Source organism: Antechinus flavipes, chromosome 2 (assembly GCF_016432865.1).
Source record: "Antechinus flavipes isolate AdamAnt ecotype Samford, QLD, Australia chromosome 2, AdamAnt_v2, whole genome shotgun sequence".
NCBI classification, from domain to species: Eukaryota; Metazoa; Chordata; class Mammalia; order Dasyuromorphia; family Dasyuridae; genus Antechinus; species Antechinus flavipes.
In genome coordinates this window covers 611922666-611939601 of record NC_067399.1, presented here as the reverse complement: position 1 = coordinate 611939601, position 16936 = coordinate 611922666, and the positions used below count along the sequence as shown (strand labels likewise).

The window sequence follows — 16936 nt, the reverse complement described above, 5'->3', positions numbered from 1 at the left end:
AATATTTGTTATAAGAGGGGAAAACTGGCCTACTCATCCATACTTGAAAAACAAAGTAAAAAAGTAAGTATACTATATATGATAGTATGACATTCAGTGGTTTCAGTGCTCCCAAAGTTTATTGCCTTGATCTTTTTAACTAACAATGTTCTCCTATCATGCCATCTGGCCGCAAATTATGGGATATCATGATCTTAAGAAAATCAAAATGACAAGCAACCAAAGGGCAATAGAAAGACATATGGTGGGTCTCCATAGACTGTAACACATTGCCAGTGATTGCTTGCCCATGAGAAGTGTCATGAAAGAAACCACCAGATGGACATTGCTATATTATTATTCAAGCAGTATTATAGTATTAGAATGAGAATTCTTAACAGTCATCTGGCAGTTTGCTAAAACCTATTCTTTAGACCTTTTTTCAGAATAATGCTTTGAAAAACATCAAATATAAATACACAGGTTTACAAAGGAAATCAATTATGTTGAAGTATAGTTTTCAAAATTGTTTTTAAAAGCCCATGAACTTCCAAATTAATAACTCTTGAATCAAAAAAAGAAACACTAGTAAATTCTTTGATCAGTCTCCTCTAAAGGATTTATGGAAATACACAGAAGCAGCATAGTAGAAAGAGCATTGGTCTTAGATTTAGAAGTCCTGGATTCAAGTTTTAGAATACTTGGACTTGACACCAGTGATAACCTTAGTGAATGAGCTTCTTGGTATGTTGCAACAAAAAGAGAATGATAGAAAAAAATGCCAGAAAACATGAGGGCAAATCCCAGTGGTCTTACTTGCTAGTTGTATTATCTTGGCCAAGACACTTAATCAACTAGAGCCTCCATTTCCTCAGCTATAAAATGGCAGTGTTAAATCAGATAGTCTCTGAAGTCCCTTTCAGTTATAAAGCTACAATGCTCTAATGTATAAGCCTGTGATTTTTATGACAGTCTGCTTCATCTCTGGCCTTAGTTTTCCTATTATGTAAAATGAAGATGGATTAGATTATCTCCTATATCTAAACATCTGGGACTAGAAAACTAGAATTGTTGATTCATTGACAAATAAATTTTACTTTATTTAGAGTGAGCATGGATGGTATTTCTGAGAAATAACATCAGCTTACATTTATTCTGAGCTTTAAGGCTTAAAAAGTATGTATGTTATTTCATTTGATCTTTCCAACAACAGTTTTTTGGGAGGGGAGAATAGAGAGAAAAACATTTTGCTTTGAAAATAGTTTGAATCTTTAGACTCCTGCCTCAAACTGGTAGCTTAATTCCAGACCATTTATTACTGAGTTCTCCAAAATAATCAAAGAATTGTGGATGATGAGTTGGAAAATTTCTTAGATCATCTAGCCCCTTTATTTTATAGATGAAGCTACCAAGCGTCAGAGAATTTAAATCACTTACTTGCCCAAGATCATCTAGACCCCAATAGCTTATTTATATAAAAAGATGGGAAGTTCCAGTATTCTTTCCATTCCATAGTACTACTAGATGGCTGTAGAGACCTTGATTTCCTATCCAGAACCCATGTCCTTCCCCTCATTCTGAGAACACTCTACTAACATCTGTTCCTGGTCTCTTCCAGAAGCATGTCTGTGGCTTCACCCTAGAATAATGGGAATGTTGTCTGTCTGGCTTCTGATTTAAAAAATCTTATTTCCTGTCCAGATGTGGGTCCTTGAAGACCAACTTTTCTAAATTGACTGCTCCCCTGCCCCTGCACCAGTGCTTTTACTTCTAAAAAGGCTTAGTGGGTGCTAAGCTTCCTATCTAGTTTATACCTAGTTACCTGATTCCCATTCCTATATTCTATCATCTGCCTTCTAAACATATTCTGATTCTAGTTCAATTAAGTTTACTTTCCTAACTCCATACTAATGTACATTCATCTTAAATATTTTGCCCAACAACCTCTGTGTGCAAGTAAAGATTCTTGGATTCATTGTTGACTTATTTCCTCAAATTAGCTTGGAAACAAGAGAATGCCCTCAGAAAATTAACACTGAAGGGTTTAAAGATTCAAACAAATCATTCATTTTGATCAATGCATAAGAAAAAAGTAGAATGCAATTAATCAAAGCCAGCAGGAGGATATAAATAAGATTTGGAATGCTCAGAACTCCCCTATTAGGGCTCATTTAGAAACCTTGGATCCTTGACCAGAAAGCAGCAAGATTAGCTCAAAGGGAATTATCAGTACATCCAAGAATTGATCCACACAAAATCTTTTGAACATTGAAAAAAAAATGGCATTGACTCAAGACCAAAAAAAAAAAAAAAAAGGAATTATCAACAGACCTAGACTGAGGCCCAAAAAAGGGTTGTGATATGAAAACCAGGTGGTGGAATGATAAGGCAAAAGAAACTAAGCATCTTGCTAACATCTTTTTAGAGTTGCCAAAAACTCAAATCCAGCTATTCAAAGATTTGTCAAGTAAAGGGATTGACCTAAATTAGGATTTTTTTTTACCCTTTTTTTGTTTTGGATCATGAACCCCTCTAGAAGTCTTATGGAAACCAAGGATCCTTTTCAGGATAATGTTTTAAATGCATAAGATAAAATATAAAGGATTACAAAAGAAACAAATTATATTAGGATGCAGTTGTCAAAGTATTAAAATTAATAAGTTAAAAGAGCCCAAGAGCTTATACCCCAAAGAGATACTAAAGAAGGGAAAGGGACCTGTATGTGCCAAAATGTTTGTGGCAGCCCTGTTTGTAGTGGCTAGAAGCTGAAAAATGAATGGATGCCCATCAATTGGAAAATGGTTGAGTAAATTGTGGTATATGAATGTTATGGAATATTATTGTTCTGTAAGGAACGACCAGCAGGATGAATACAGAGAGGACTGGTGAGACTGACATGAACTGATGCTGAGTGAAATGAGCAGAACCAGGAGATCATTATATACCTCAACAATGATACTGTTTGAGGATGTATTCTGATGGAAGTGGATCTCTTTGTTAAATAGAGCTAATTCAGTTTCAATTGATCAAGGATGGACAGAAGCAGCTACATCCAAAGAAAGAACACTGGGAAATGAATATAAACTGCTTACATTTTTGTTTTTCTTCCCGGGTTATTTATACTTTCTGAATCCAGTTCTCCCTGTGCAACAAGAAAACTGTTCGGTTCTACACACATATATTGTATCTAGGATATACTGTAACCTATTCAACATGTAAAGGACTGTTTGCCATCTGGGGGAGGGGGTGGAGGGAGGGAGGGGAAAAATCGGAACAGAAGTGAGTGCAAGGGATAATGCTGTAAAAAATTACCCTGGCATGGGTTCTATCAATAAAAAGTTATTTAAAAAAAAGAAAAGACCCCAAGAACCCTTAACTCAGATGAATTCCAAGATCTTCTCTTGTTCTAAAGTTAGGTGATTACATTATTTAGATAATTAATAGATAATTAGATAATTATTTAGATAAAAATGATAGAGCAAGTTCTAATTATTGATTAGAGAGTTACTAATGGTTATTGGAAAGATCTGGAGAAGAAAATAAATGGATAACTACTTCAGATCTTTGCCAAAAAAGCCTCAAATGAGGTTATAGAGAGTTGGACGTGACTGAAAAATGACAGAACAGCAATTAGATTATTTTTTAAAACTTTATGGATTAAAGATTCTATAAAGACATAAACATTATATTATACTAAAAAGCCACTGGACCAAGAGTTGGACCCTGTGGTCTAATCCAACTTGCTACTGTCAAACAAGTGACTATAGGTAAACCAGTTAACCTGTGAGCTTCAGTTTTCCAATTTGTAAAAGGAGTATAACAATAACTGGTCGGAAAATCTTAGTCAATAAACATTTATTAAGTAGCTTCCATGGTTCAGCATTGTGCTAAGCACTGAGTTATAAAGAAAATCAAAAAAACAGTACTTGTTCTTGAAGAGTACACAGTATAATGGTAGAGTTAATATATAAACAGTCTTGTATTTGCAATATACAAAGAGGATGTATATGGGATAAATTGGGGGATAATCAACACAGAGAAGACAGTAACATTAGAGAGATGCAGAAATTTTTGTAGAAGGTAAGATTTTAGCTGACACTTGAAGAAAGTCAAGAAAACTAAATTATTGGAAGGATCAAATGACAAAATGTATGAAGACGCACTTTATACAATACGAAGTACTCTCCAGGAGTAAGGCATCTTCATTTGTATTTTGTGTTTGTAGAACTAAGTCACAAATTACCTCAGAATGTCACCTGGCCCTTAGTAAAATGGAGAAGAATATCAAAGAGATAAAGGACATAAAACATCTGGAAACAATGAAATCTTAAGCAAACAACAGAAGAGCTTATAAGTTGGTACCATATGCTCACCTTGAAAAGTAAGATTGGGGAGAAAATTAAAGAGATCTTCAGTTTTTTATGGTCTTGAAAATAATTTATAAGGAAGATGCTATTTAGAAACTACAAAAATAATCAGTATCATATTTTTTTCCATTTGAAAAATCCTTGTGATCAAGATTTTCTCTGTACCTTCACCTTCTAGTATTTTATCATGGTAACCACAATAATAACTCATATTTACAAAATACTTTAAGGTTTATAAAATGTTTTACCTCTATCTCATTTGAATCTTAAGAGTCCAGGGAGCGGTGGTAAGTGCTACATGTAATATAATCTCCATTTCATAAATAACAAAGTGTGAGACTCAGAGAATTGAAGTGAATTGTCCACCTCACAAAAATTTAAGCTATTTTTGAGAGATGATCCATGATAGAAATCATACATCATTGTATTAATAGATAAAACATTTGTGATTTCAATCGTTATTGAAACTTCACCATGCCTAGCATATACTGGGTGCTTAAAAAATGCACATTGACTGAAACAGATCACAGTTCATCTCTAATTTAGTAGCTAAGTCTTCAAAAGTATGGTTATCTGCAGGTTAAAAGTGACCAAAAAAGCCAAAAAACAACATTTGCAAATAATGATGATAATTTTGATCAACCTCTTTCCTCATAAAATCTAACATAAAACCTTTTAAAAGTCCAGCCTTTTGGAGCTACTTAAGATATGGGGCAAGTACTCTAAAGCCCTTCTTGTGCAGTATAATAATTGATATTCAACATGGTAATCCTGAGTCATCCGGAAAAGGTTATATTGTCTTTAGCATGCTTAGTTGAAGGAGGCGGATGATAAAATTAGGAACAATGGGTGGAAATTGGAAAGAGGCAGATGGTTCAATATAAGGAAAAACCTAACAATGAGAACAATTCTAATGTGGTCATGGACTCATGATTTCCTTCTTACTAGTAGTTTTCAGACAAAGGTTGGATGACTACTTGTTGGGTTTGTTGTTGAAGATGAGATTCTTGTAAGGGGACAGATAGAGCTAGATTAGGTCTCATCTAACTGAGATTCTTTAATGGTATCTGTTGCATTTTGGAAAATTTTTCATTCAAAATTATTTAAATGCAAACAAAATCTGGTGTTTAGTGGTTTAAAAAATCCATTATCCTCAATATTGTTATTCAGAAGGTGCCTTCTCCAAAGTTTTGGATACCTAAGGTTTTGCTGTAGGTGTTTCTCACTACTGAGAATTCAATCAGATATAAAATCTGATAATTAAGTCTCTAACATAACTGACTTCAGAAAAGAGGAAATAAGTTAACATTCATAGGGTTTTTGGATCCCTCCTAATACTCAAGACTAATTTTGACTTTCTAATATACCTTACTTATATTTAATAAAATATGGACTCATCTTTTTCCATTACTCCATGTATCATTCCTTTCTCCCCATACTTCTATTCCCTCTTGCCCTAACAAGATGGAATCTTTTTTTTTTTTTTTTACCTTCCCTGTGTGTTTATTTATTGCTTAATTTCCAATATATTCCAACTCCCCTAGAGAGCCATTCTTAGATATGTTTTAGCCCCTTTGGGCTCCAACTTGCACATAGAGGAAGTATAGAGTACTGGTATCAATTATCTATTTTCTTTTCATCTATTTGGGAAATGGATAGAAGTTATAAAGCAGAACATGGTAGTTATATAGGATGGACAAACAAGGGACTGATAATAGTAGCCTTTTTTTTCTCTAATACCTTGGGCCATGCAGAGCAATTTCACATAAATGATCTCATTTGAGGTAGGGAGGACAGATATTTGCATTGTAACAGAATCTCTGAGATCACCTTATCCATCCCACACCTGGCCAGACCTTATCTCTACAACATATCCTAAATATGATCTTTTAATCTCCATTTGGACTCTGTCAAAAATGGGGAGCTTCTGAACTCCCAAGGCCATCTACTTAATTTTTAAGCTATTTTAATTGTTATAAGCTTTAAAAAAAGCACTACTTAAAGATCTAGCCAAAATCTTCCTTTCTGCAGCTTGTACCTATTGCTTTCCTTCTATTTTCTGGAACTAAGTAAAATAAACTAATTCCTTCTTCCTTTTCTCATGCTTCTTATCCCTTTGCAGTATCTAATGATCACCTTCTCTTAGGGCCTCTCTCCTCTCTGCTCTCTCCTTATTTTCCTTCTATCTGTCTGACTGATCCTTCTTAGTCCTTCTCTGTCTGTGACATACCTCCACCTATGGTTGTCTTTCAAGGATCCAACCTAGGCCCTCTTTTTTGCTCTCTATCTTCTTTTACCTGGTATTCTTATCAGCTTCCATGGGTTCAACTATTATCATCCTATATCTTTTTTATCTAGCCCTTGTCTCTTTCCCGAGCATCACTGTATATTGTTTATTTTGAACTGGATATCATGTAGATGTCTCAAAGCTGTCTTTGAAAGTTTTTCCCCTCAATTTTTTGTATTCCTTCTATTCTTGGTTGCATAGCTTTTTAATACAAGAAAATCTTAATTTAAAATAATCAAAATGGATAATTTTCAACAGTGCTCTCAACTTATATTGTTTAAGGTCTGATACTACTAAATCTGCTTTTACATCATTTCCCCCTAGTTTCTATGAAGTTCCTGATATTATTCTTTCTAATTCAATAAGATAAGCTTTTAATCATTTAATTGGGATGACATTGAATAAATAGATCAACTAGATTAAATTGTCATTTTTTTTAGATATTGGCTTCACCTACCCATGAATAATAAATATTACTTCAATTATTTAGATCTGACTTTATATAAAAAGTGCTTTATATTTATGTTCATATAATTCCTAATATATATATTTCTATAGGCATATTCTCAAGTATTTTATACTGTCTAATTATTTTAAATAGTCCAAAACAATATTGAATAATAATAATGACATATAATTTCCTTATTTTTCCTCTTTTGATTAAATCTATTTTAACTTTAACTTTGAGATTATGATTACTATCCCTGCTTTTTTTACATAATAAATTCTGTTTCTGACCTTTATTTTTATCTTTGTGTGTATTTCTTATCTTCGAAGCATTGCCAGAAAGCAACATCTTGTTGAATTCAAGTTTTTAACTTGCTATTTTCATTTTATCATTTTTTGGGTAAATTCATCCCATTTACCTCCTAGGCTATAATTACTGATTGTGTATTTTCTGCCTTCCTATTTTTCCTCGCTATCCTTCTCACCCTATTCCTATCCCTCCTCACTCTTCTTTGCTTCTACCCCCTATCTTGCCTTTCTGTTCCTTAACTTACCCACCTCTCCAAGAATCCAACATTCCCTGCCTCAATAAACTCCAGTAGCTCTTTATCAGTCCCATGATAAAAATCCTTTGTTTAGCATTTAAAACCCTTCATAACCTAGTCCTTTCAACCAGTTTTCATAGATTATATTTTTAATTACTTCAATAGACTGGTCATTCTTTCGTGTACTCCAGTATTGACTATGTCATTTTTCAAATATGGTATCCAGAATTGAATACAATACTCCAAGCTCAGTCTGACTAGAATAGAACACAATGGAACTATATAACCTCATCTGTAATTCTGTTAATATGGATTAAGGTGATATTGGTTCCTTGACTTGCCTTATCACTTTCTTAACTCATGGGGTTTCCATTCCACTAACCCCCCTAGACTTGTTTTACATCAGTTATTATCTAACAATATTCCCCTTATTCTGTACTTGTGTATTTGATTTTTTTGAATCTAAGTGGAGACTTTACATTAATTCTAATCAATTTTTTTCTTATTAAATTTAGTCCATCCTTGTAAAGTTTTGATTGATTAGATCTTTTTGGATCTTTTTTCTGACACCCATTGAATTAGCTATCCTTCTTTGCCACAAATTTGACCTTATGAGTATCATTGGCACTTAGAAAATAGTTAACTAGATGGTATAAAAGTTCAGGATTTATAAGAAGAGATGGGGAGGGGGGATGGATAAGAAAGCTTCACAGAGAAATGGGATGAATTAAAGTGTGCTGGAAACAATAGTACTACAGTAGCCAGATTTGGGGAAATCTATTTTTTAGGCTAGTTAAAAGTAAGGAAAAATCAGGTGGAAAAAAATGTTCTTTAACACATTGGATTTCACTGGGTTTTAATTTTTTTATTTCTCCCTCCTAAACCACTTGCCACCCCCTCTTTATAACAAGCAAACAAACATACAAAACTAAAAAAAAATGTCTGTTTAATACAATTCTGTGAATCTGAAATGTTAGCTGAGTAGTGTTAATTAGAATTAGGAGGCTTCTTTCTTTTACTAACATCAGGCTTCAAGAGGGAAAATGTGAGTGAGTGAATTGTGACTTGGGAGAAGAGAGTTTGGTTGCTTTTTTGTCTGCAAAAGAGGAATGTCAAGGGACAATTGTTTCTTCATTGCTATGAATGTGAGCCTTGTGTTTTCAAAGGTCAGAGACACTGAGCACATCATGGCTAGAGCTCGTTCCTATGGTAATTAGGCCATCCTGACTGAAGGCATTTTGTGTTTGAAATCAGGAAGCTGGGGTTTCTCACTTGGTCTCAGGGTTTGCTGGTTTCCTGCAAACATAAGCATTTGTCTTTTTGTTTTTGTTTTTTTGTTTTCTTTTCTTCTTGTTCTTCTTTCATCCTTCTCTGTGATACCCTCAGGTCTGGAGCCAGAAAATTTCCCTACAGGTAAGTTTGCTTTTGAATTATCTGTCTCATTGCCTTTTATTTGTGCCTGTGGAAAAGCCCCCCCTGGAATCAGGGAGAATTCTTGGTGACCTGCCTTGGTGACCGTACTCTTTTCATGTTGCAGATGAGTGGAGACTGTCCTCGAGTGCGGATACAAACGGAAACGCCCAGCCCTCCTCCCTGGCGGCCAAGGGCTACCGAAGTGTCCATCCCAATCTTCCTTCTGATAAGTCACAGGTAGGCAGGCATTTGTCTATGGGCTGAGTGCAGAGTGGGCAACAGACACTGGTTTGTGCCTTGGGTTTAAAAGGCACAGCTACCTCAATTGGACAGATCCTAGTGTAATCTTCTGGACCAATGGAAACTCTCTCCAAGAAACAAGAGTACAAAAAAGTTAGGAGCCAAAGAAGAATGAGCCTTGAACAGTTATGTAATGGTCAGGTTCACTTGTGTATATGTGGGGATTTGCCTTAGTTTCTTTGCTCTCCCAAAGTTTCTTTGATGCTTGGAAAAAAGTTCTCGAAGAGAACATGTTTAGAACTGTTTAAAAGCAAATGTGGAAAATAATTCAAACTCATTTTTAATTTTATCCTGCCTATATTTATATGAGGGGTAGTCCTGTGATCACTCTGTTAATTGTCTAAGGTGCAAATTAGTCAGTCAGTAAATTGACATTTATTTATTTTGTATTAGGCATTATGCTTAGTACTAGAGATTCACAGAAAGGGGAAAGAAGGAAGGAAAGAAAGAGGAAGAAAGGAGGGAAAGAAAGGAACAAGGAAGAAAGAAAAGAGAGAAAAAGAAAGAAGAGAGACAGAAAGAAAAGAAATAGTTCCTGCCTTCAAAGAGTTTACATTCTTCTTGGGGAAAACAACCTGTGCACAACTAAATAATTATGATCCACTTACAAAATAAATGCAAAGAAATCGTCAGGATGGGAAGTATTAACAACTGGGTAATCAGCAAAAGCCTCATATAAGAAATACCATGAGCTATCTTCAAAGAAAATTAGATTTTCTACAAGGAAGAAGAAAGGAGGGAGAGTGTCCCAAGCATGGGGAACAGGATGAGGAATGGGGATGGGGGACCTGGAGAGGAGAGTAGAGAAAAGCAAAGGGGTAGAATGTTATGTCCAGGAAACAATAGTAGACAGATAGTTTGACCAGAATAAGGAATATGTGAAGGCGGGTTAATAAATCTGAAAAGATAGGTTAGGATCAATATGTGAAAAGCTTTCATAAGACTGGAGCTAGGTAAAAGCTGCAGTTGGAGTTCCTATGGATTCTACCCCATCCTCCAATTCTACTTCCTCAGATGAGAGTTTGGGCATCTACTGGCTTTCTCGGTAGTCTTCATGCCCTCTCACTGCTCAATGAATGGGGTCAGAATTAGCACTATAGTAAACAATCACAACTATAGTTTCTGTCTACAATGAGATGAGGAAGAGGATAATCGTTCTACTTTACCTGTTAGGTACCAAGTACTGTGCTAAGCACTTTACAAATATTGTCTCATTTGATCTACAAAATGATGATGCTTGAAAACTTTAAACTTTAACATGGAATTGTAATAATCATGCAGAGATTTGGCTCCCTCAAGCTTCTTCTATTCTTTCCCTCCCCATCCTTGCCAGCTGAAAAATCCCACCTTTGACAGGAAACTTTCCCTACCCTCTCTTATTTCAGTGCCTTCCACGTGTTATAACTTCCTATTTATCCTGTATATAGCTTGCTTTGTATATAATTCTCTGCATATTATCTCCCCTATTAAATTGTAACTTCCTGGAGGGCAGAGATTGTCTCTTTTTGTATCCTCAGAATTTAGCACAGTACCTGGCTCATAGTAGGCACTTAGTTCATTGATCGATTGAAAATATGAGCAATTCTTGACAAAAAAAGCAGAACTCATTTCTGAGTAGAACCCCGCATTTGTGATATGTTATTGAGAATGAAGCACTTTATTTAATCCTTATAATAACCCTGAGATGTAGATACTATTATGATTATTCCCATTTTATAAATGAGTTAACTGAGACTGAGGGAAATTAAATAATTTGCTCAGGATCCCACAACTAGTAAGTGTCTGAGTACAATTTGAACTCAGATTTTCCCAATTGCAATTTCATCTCTCTCTTTATTATACCACCTAAATGCTCTTGTTACTTCTCTAAATGGAAGCTGTCCTTGATAGTTTCCAGCAACAAAATATGTGCAATAGCAGGCAAAAGGATTTGGCAAAAAGGGCTAGACCTTTCTGCCCTCATTTCACCCCTTTTTCTGAATAACAACATATCCTTCTGCAAGCTCCTTGAAGGCAGGCTCATGCTTTCTGTCTCTTTTCTTTTCCCTCTAGGATGTGGACAAGTTCACATAGGGGGTGCTCGATATATATTTTTCACCAACTAGAAACTTGGCAGGTTTTTTCTTGAATTCATCTCTTGTGGGGAGTTGCTTTAATTCTGTTAATTTTGAGTGATTTGGGGTAATTAAAAAGCCTTCTCTCTCAGAATTCATGAAGGTTGGTCAGAGGTTCTGCTTGTGGTTTGTAAAATTATAGCAACTCAGATATAATCTGCAAATAATATATTTATTAAATGTCTGCAGTGAATAGAGTACCATTTTAGGTGATAGTGGTATACCTTCAAGGTAAACACCAGGTAAGATGCTTACACAGATACTATACTTATACCATAATAATAGGCATATTGGGGGATTCTGGATCTCTGATTTCATTGGTTTGGGGGAACTTCTGGGATGTATAGAAGTTCCCTTCACCAATACAGAGAGGCAATTTATTTGTAACTTTTGGTTTCATATATTTTCAAGGAACACTGAAGAGTTAAGTGACTTTTCCTTAGTCAGTCAGTAGAAGTTCAGCTTAGGTCTTCCTGACTCAAAGTCAAGCCTTCCTTTCACTGAATCATGCTGCCTAAGAGCTTTAGAAAAATGAAAATATTTCCTAGCCAGAATAGTCTCCCATATCCTTGCCAAGTAATCCTGAGTATCCCAAGTAAGTCAGTATTATTGTTCTTTACCTTGCTTCTGGGGGAAATGAAATACAGCCTTTTTCCACATAGGAGAAATCTAGGATGTCATTCTCTCCTTTTATAGTGATGGAGACTTGACCACTTTCTGGGATTCTCTGAATTCAAACAGGCAAAGAGACCCTCTCCCTCTTCCTTTCTGTCTACATAGATTAGCTGTTGAAATTAACCAATCAATGAGTATTTATTGAGTGCCTACTCAGTGCTGGGCAATGCATGCAACATGCCCTAGAATTCTTATAATTGCTTGCCACTGGGTGCTGTCTGTTTATACAATTGGGATGATAGAAAATTCCTTGCTGGCAACTTGCTATTTGCTACTGAATCTCCCCAGGTGTTAATAATGAACAATTCATGGACTATTGGGATTTGAAAGACTCTGAGAGAAAATTTAATACAACTGCCATATTTTACAAATGAACAAACTGAGTCTCAGACAGTTGAAGTGGTATGAAAAGTTACTGTCCATGAAAACACTTTTAAACCTTTCCCAAATATGTAGTTTATCCAATAGGTAAAATTCTCAGTATGTAATCAGATACAATCAAATCCTTTCTTTGGAATTTTGTTTTCTCATCCAAAAAGAGGGGATTTGGGCTTAGTGAATAAATGCCCTGAAAGTATATGATGTCTCATTGCAGTCAGCTCACAATGATTAGGGAAATGATCCTAGAAATTCACATAGAATTTATCTGTCTCATGTATTTGCACATACACATACATACACACAAACATGCATAAATCCTAATAATTACCTTCATACCCGAAAAGTCAGCTTATGAATGCTAATTGCCTTTTGGCTTCATAAGCAGCTACACTAGACAAGTTATCTCAAGGGACCAAAAGTGAATGGTTGGTCTAACACAGATCTGCTCAGAAAGTGGAGAATTAATTAAATTGCTTGATTCATTTGCATATTGGGTAGTTCTTCCACTAATTTTGTCACTTGATTTTACTATTCTAGATTTATTTTTGCTATCCACCTATAAAGAAATCATTTATTTTATTAACAGATATATTGGTAGTCATCAGAAATTAATAGCTAATTATCTGGGTTGGTCAATGCTGTTATTAATAGACATGCTGCCAAAAGGTTCAGTGATTCCTGAAATGCGGACTTGAGAAATAAGAGTAATGAAATTATTTCCAAATTTGTTTTATTTTTTAATTAACTTTTTAAACAATAATTTATTTTCTCTCCTTCCCAAATTGAAGCTTGGGGATGTTAAATAATTTGCCCAAATTTGCTGTCACACAGCTAATCCTGAAGCAGAAAGGAAGCAGAAATCTTCTTATTCCCAGTCTGGGGCACTTCTTGAGAATTGTTGAATTGCATTCTCCTGCTTTGCTTTACTCCCTCCCCTTCCTCCCTTTCCTCCCCTTTTCTTTAATGCTATAAGAAAGAGCAATAAAATAGGACCATTGGCTTTAATAGTCACTGACAGCCATATCCAGGTCTCTGGGGAGGGTGTTTTCTAAAGGGGCAAAGAGCTTATTGCTTGATGTAATGCATCCCCGAGGCCCATATATGGGCACAGTCAAATTAAGTTAAACACTCACTGAAACTGATTTCTATCTTTGGACAAGAAGGAATCGCATATGGAGAGAAACAAGCTTAAAATGAAAGTAAACCGAGGCCAGGAGAGAAATTGTCTGCTCCCTAACTCCCTGAAGCCTTCCTAGGCCAGCCCTGCGAGCAGAAAAGGATTCCTTTTTGTGTGGGAGTCCAGCTTTATATTCCTGGAGATTTAGTATTCAGCATGGAAACCTTCTCTCAGTCTTCATTCTGATTTTATGGAGCCTATAGTGTTATGCTGAGGACTCTCCATTCTTACAGAGTAATAGGAAAAAATTGCTTATTTTGCGATACCTGTTGTGTGGCCATGAGTCAGTGACCACAGCTGTCATTACATTGTGATGACGATCCTAGAGAGAACTATTTATATAGTTATGTGTACCCAAATCCAACAAAAATGAGTCAAACCTTTTCTTCTTGCCAGAAGTTCCTTTAACATTTTCTAGCTTCTCCTTCTACAAGTACTAATTTTTTATATTTATTCATAAAGTTATAAGATTGTGTTACAGGAAATATTGCCTAGCTTGCTGGACTTGGAGTTAGAAAAACCTAGATTCATAATTCTTTTTTTTTCCTCTTTTTTTTTTTATTATAGCTTTTTATTTACAAGATATATGCATGGGCAATTTTTCAGCATTGACCCTTGCAAAGCCTTCTGTTCCAACTTTTCCCCTCCTTCCCCCCCGAGATGGCAGGTAGTCCAATACATGTTAAATGTGTTAAAGTATATGTTAAATACAACATATGTATACATATTTAAACAGTTATGGGATTCATAATTCTAATTTCTGACACTGTATGATCATGGGCAAATGTCTCTGAGACATTTATGTTTATGTTACTCTCTTTTTAAATTTTTTTGGGGGGGAGGCAATTAGGGTTAAGTGACTTGCCCAGGGTCACACAGCTAGAAAGTGCTAAATGTCTGAGGTCAAATTTGAACTCGGGTCCTCCTGACTCCAAAACTGATGCTCTATTCACTGCTCCACCTAGCTGCCCCTCTGCTTTCTAAGGCAGCAAAGGGCCTCAGACATCAGTTGTGTGACCCTGAGCAAGTCATGTATCTGCCTTAGTTTCCTCAGCTGTAAAATGGGAATAATGATAGCATAGCACCTACCTCCCCAAGTTGTTCTAAGATCAAATGAGATAATATTTATGAAGTCCTTAACAGTATTTGCATATAGTAGGCACTTAATAAATGCTTGTTTCTTTCTTTCCTTTTATCCTTCCTTCTCCCTTTCTTCTTTTCTGCAAAATTACAGATAAAGATACTATTTGCATTGCTGTAGGGATATCTTTGAGAAATAAAATCACAGATTATTATATGTCTTGGTAGACTTTAATTATGGTGGTGGAGTATAAGGGGAGAAATTGATAACTATCTTCCGTGAATTGGATTGAGACCTCTTGTTTCTATTTTCCTTGCACCACAAGGAAAAAAAGAATTCATCGTATTTATTGAATGGCTGTAGGGGGGAAAGAAATAAGGAAAAAACAAATATTTATATTGACCTTTAATCCCAGTTATAGGCCCTTTGGGCCTTTGGTTTTGAAGAATATCTTGAGGAAAACTGTAGGCCTTTCAGGCTCCATCTAGTGAGGGACTCAGTAACTTAATTGAGTGCGTCAATCCTTGGGGATAGTCCTCTGAGAATCCACTTTGTGTGAAGGTCAAGAAGAGACCATCCCAAATATGCCTGGGTGAGTATGACTAAGAACTGAGGAATCTGACTTCTGGGAAGACAAGGATTGGAGGGCCAGAAAAGAGAGCAATTGTGTTGTGTTTTTTTTTCCTCCAAAGATACCATACTCTTTGCTTTCCTAATGTCATGGTGGAAAAAAAAAATAGAAAATAACCCTTTACTCTTTCTAATGACCATCCTCATTCTTTCCACCCCTCCCTCTTTATTTTTTATTTTTGTACTTAATTTTGAACCTGATCCTAAAGGTTTCCTCCTCTTCGTGCCCTCCTCTTCCAAAAGAGCAAAGCTTTGCATGGCGACCGCACACTGAAGCTAAGGTTTGCTCCTCACCAGTGCCCTTCAAGGACTGTGTGTACCTGAGCTCCCCGAAGCCTTACCTGGCCCAGAGTGCTTCTCTCCAGCAGCGCGCCCCCTTCCCCCCAGCTGTGCCTTCCTCCCAGGTAGCCCGAGTCACAGCCGACGCTGGCCGGGCGTTCTGGCCTAGCAGCTCCAGATTCCCGGACGCATCCTCCCGATACCAGAGCTCCTGGGAGGCTTCCAGGGCAGAAGATAGCCCTAGTGTGAGCTCTAATCCCAGTCACGAGGCAGGAAGGGATAAAAAAAAGGTCAGCAGCTTATATGTCGCTTGTTTATCCAACAACACCGGCCCGGTGGCATCTGAGAAATCCCTCAGGCTTGCATGTGACCCACCCCGAAGCAGCCTTGTGGAAGAGCAGGTCACCCGAGCCCCGGCTTTTGGCGTTGGGTCCTCCCTGTCCAGCGCTGGACCATCCCGCCTCGCTCCCCTTCCCGCTCCTCCCCAGCTGTCCTTTAACAGTAGAGATGGACTTAGCCAGGGGGAAAGTCCTCCTCTGGGGACCGAGTCTCCTCTCCCAGAAGCAGTGAGACCACCTGTGCTAAGTGCCCAGGTTCCTTTGGGCCAGGAGACCCCGAAGAAAAAAGAACCCTGCTTTCCCCGACGGTGGTATCCAGCCAAGGCAAGGAAATGGGAATGTTTGTGCTTCCCCTCTCCCCCCACATCTGTTCTTGATTTCTTTCTAACTGATGCAAGCAGCTCTCTAACTGACTCACGCTTCCCTTCTCACTGTTAACATTTGAAGAACGCATTTTCTCTCTCCCAAACCCCAGCACAGAGTTTCACCCTGCGAATGTGCGCCTGTGGTGTTTGATCCACGGTCTAACCCCACTGCGGGGAGACGCGAAGGGACCGAGGCTTTCCCGGGGGACGGAGGAAGCCGCCCTTCCACTGAGGGAACCCCGCTCGGAGGGGGGCTGGGGGGCACTCAGAAACCGCACTTGGTGGTGGTGGGAAGCGCGGCCCATTTGTTGTTGCTCTCTTGCTTTCTCATTTTGACTTAAGGGAAATTAAAAATAGATGGATGGAAAGTAACCTTGGATGGAGTTTTCTCTGTGTCATGCAGTGTGAGGATGCCAACAAAAGTTACTGGCTTGCACTGACTGTCTTATGAACCCCGGCTGAAGGGCACCGAGAAAATACTTCTCATGGCTCGTCATTGCATGTCACTTCACAAGTGTGTAAATGTGGAATTCCTCCTCCCGTGCCTTACCCCTCTGC

General features: G+C 37.1%; 1 protein-coding gene across 50 annotated transcripts in view; it reads left to right on the top strand.

Annotated features, from left to right (window-relative positions):
• Positions 1-16936, top strand: part of SORBS1 (sorbin and SH3 domain containing 1) — a 350893-nt gene that overhangs the window by 220836 nt on the left and 113121 nt on the right. For 24 of the 50 annotated variants that reach the window (XM_051981698.1, XM_051981697.1, XM_051981725.1 and 21 more), the window contains 3 exons: positions 9012-9038; positions 9163-9275; positions 15606-16337. In XM_051981698.1, the coding sequence (XP_051837658.1) occupies positions 9012-9038; positions 9163-9275; positions 15606-16337 (872 nt within the window). The remainder of the gene's footprint in view (positions 1-9011; positions 9039-9162; positions 9276-15605; positions 16338-16936) is intronic. The other 26 variants (XM_051981748.1, XM_051981746.1, XM_051981744.1 and 23 more) reach the window with 3 other exon arrangements.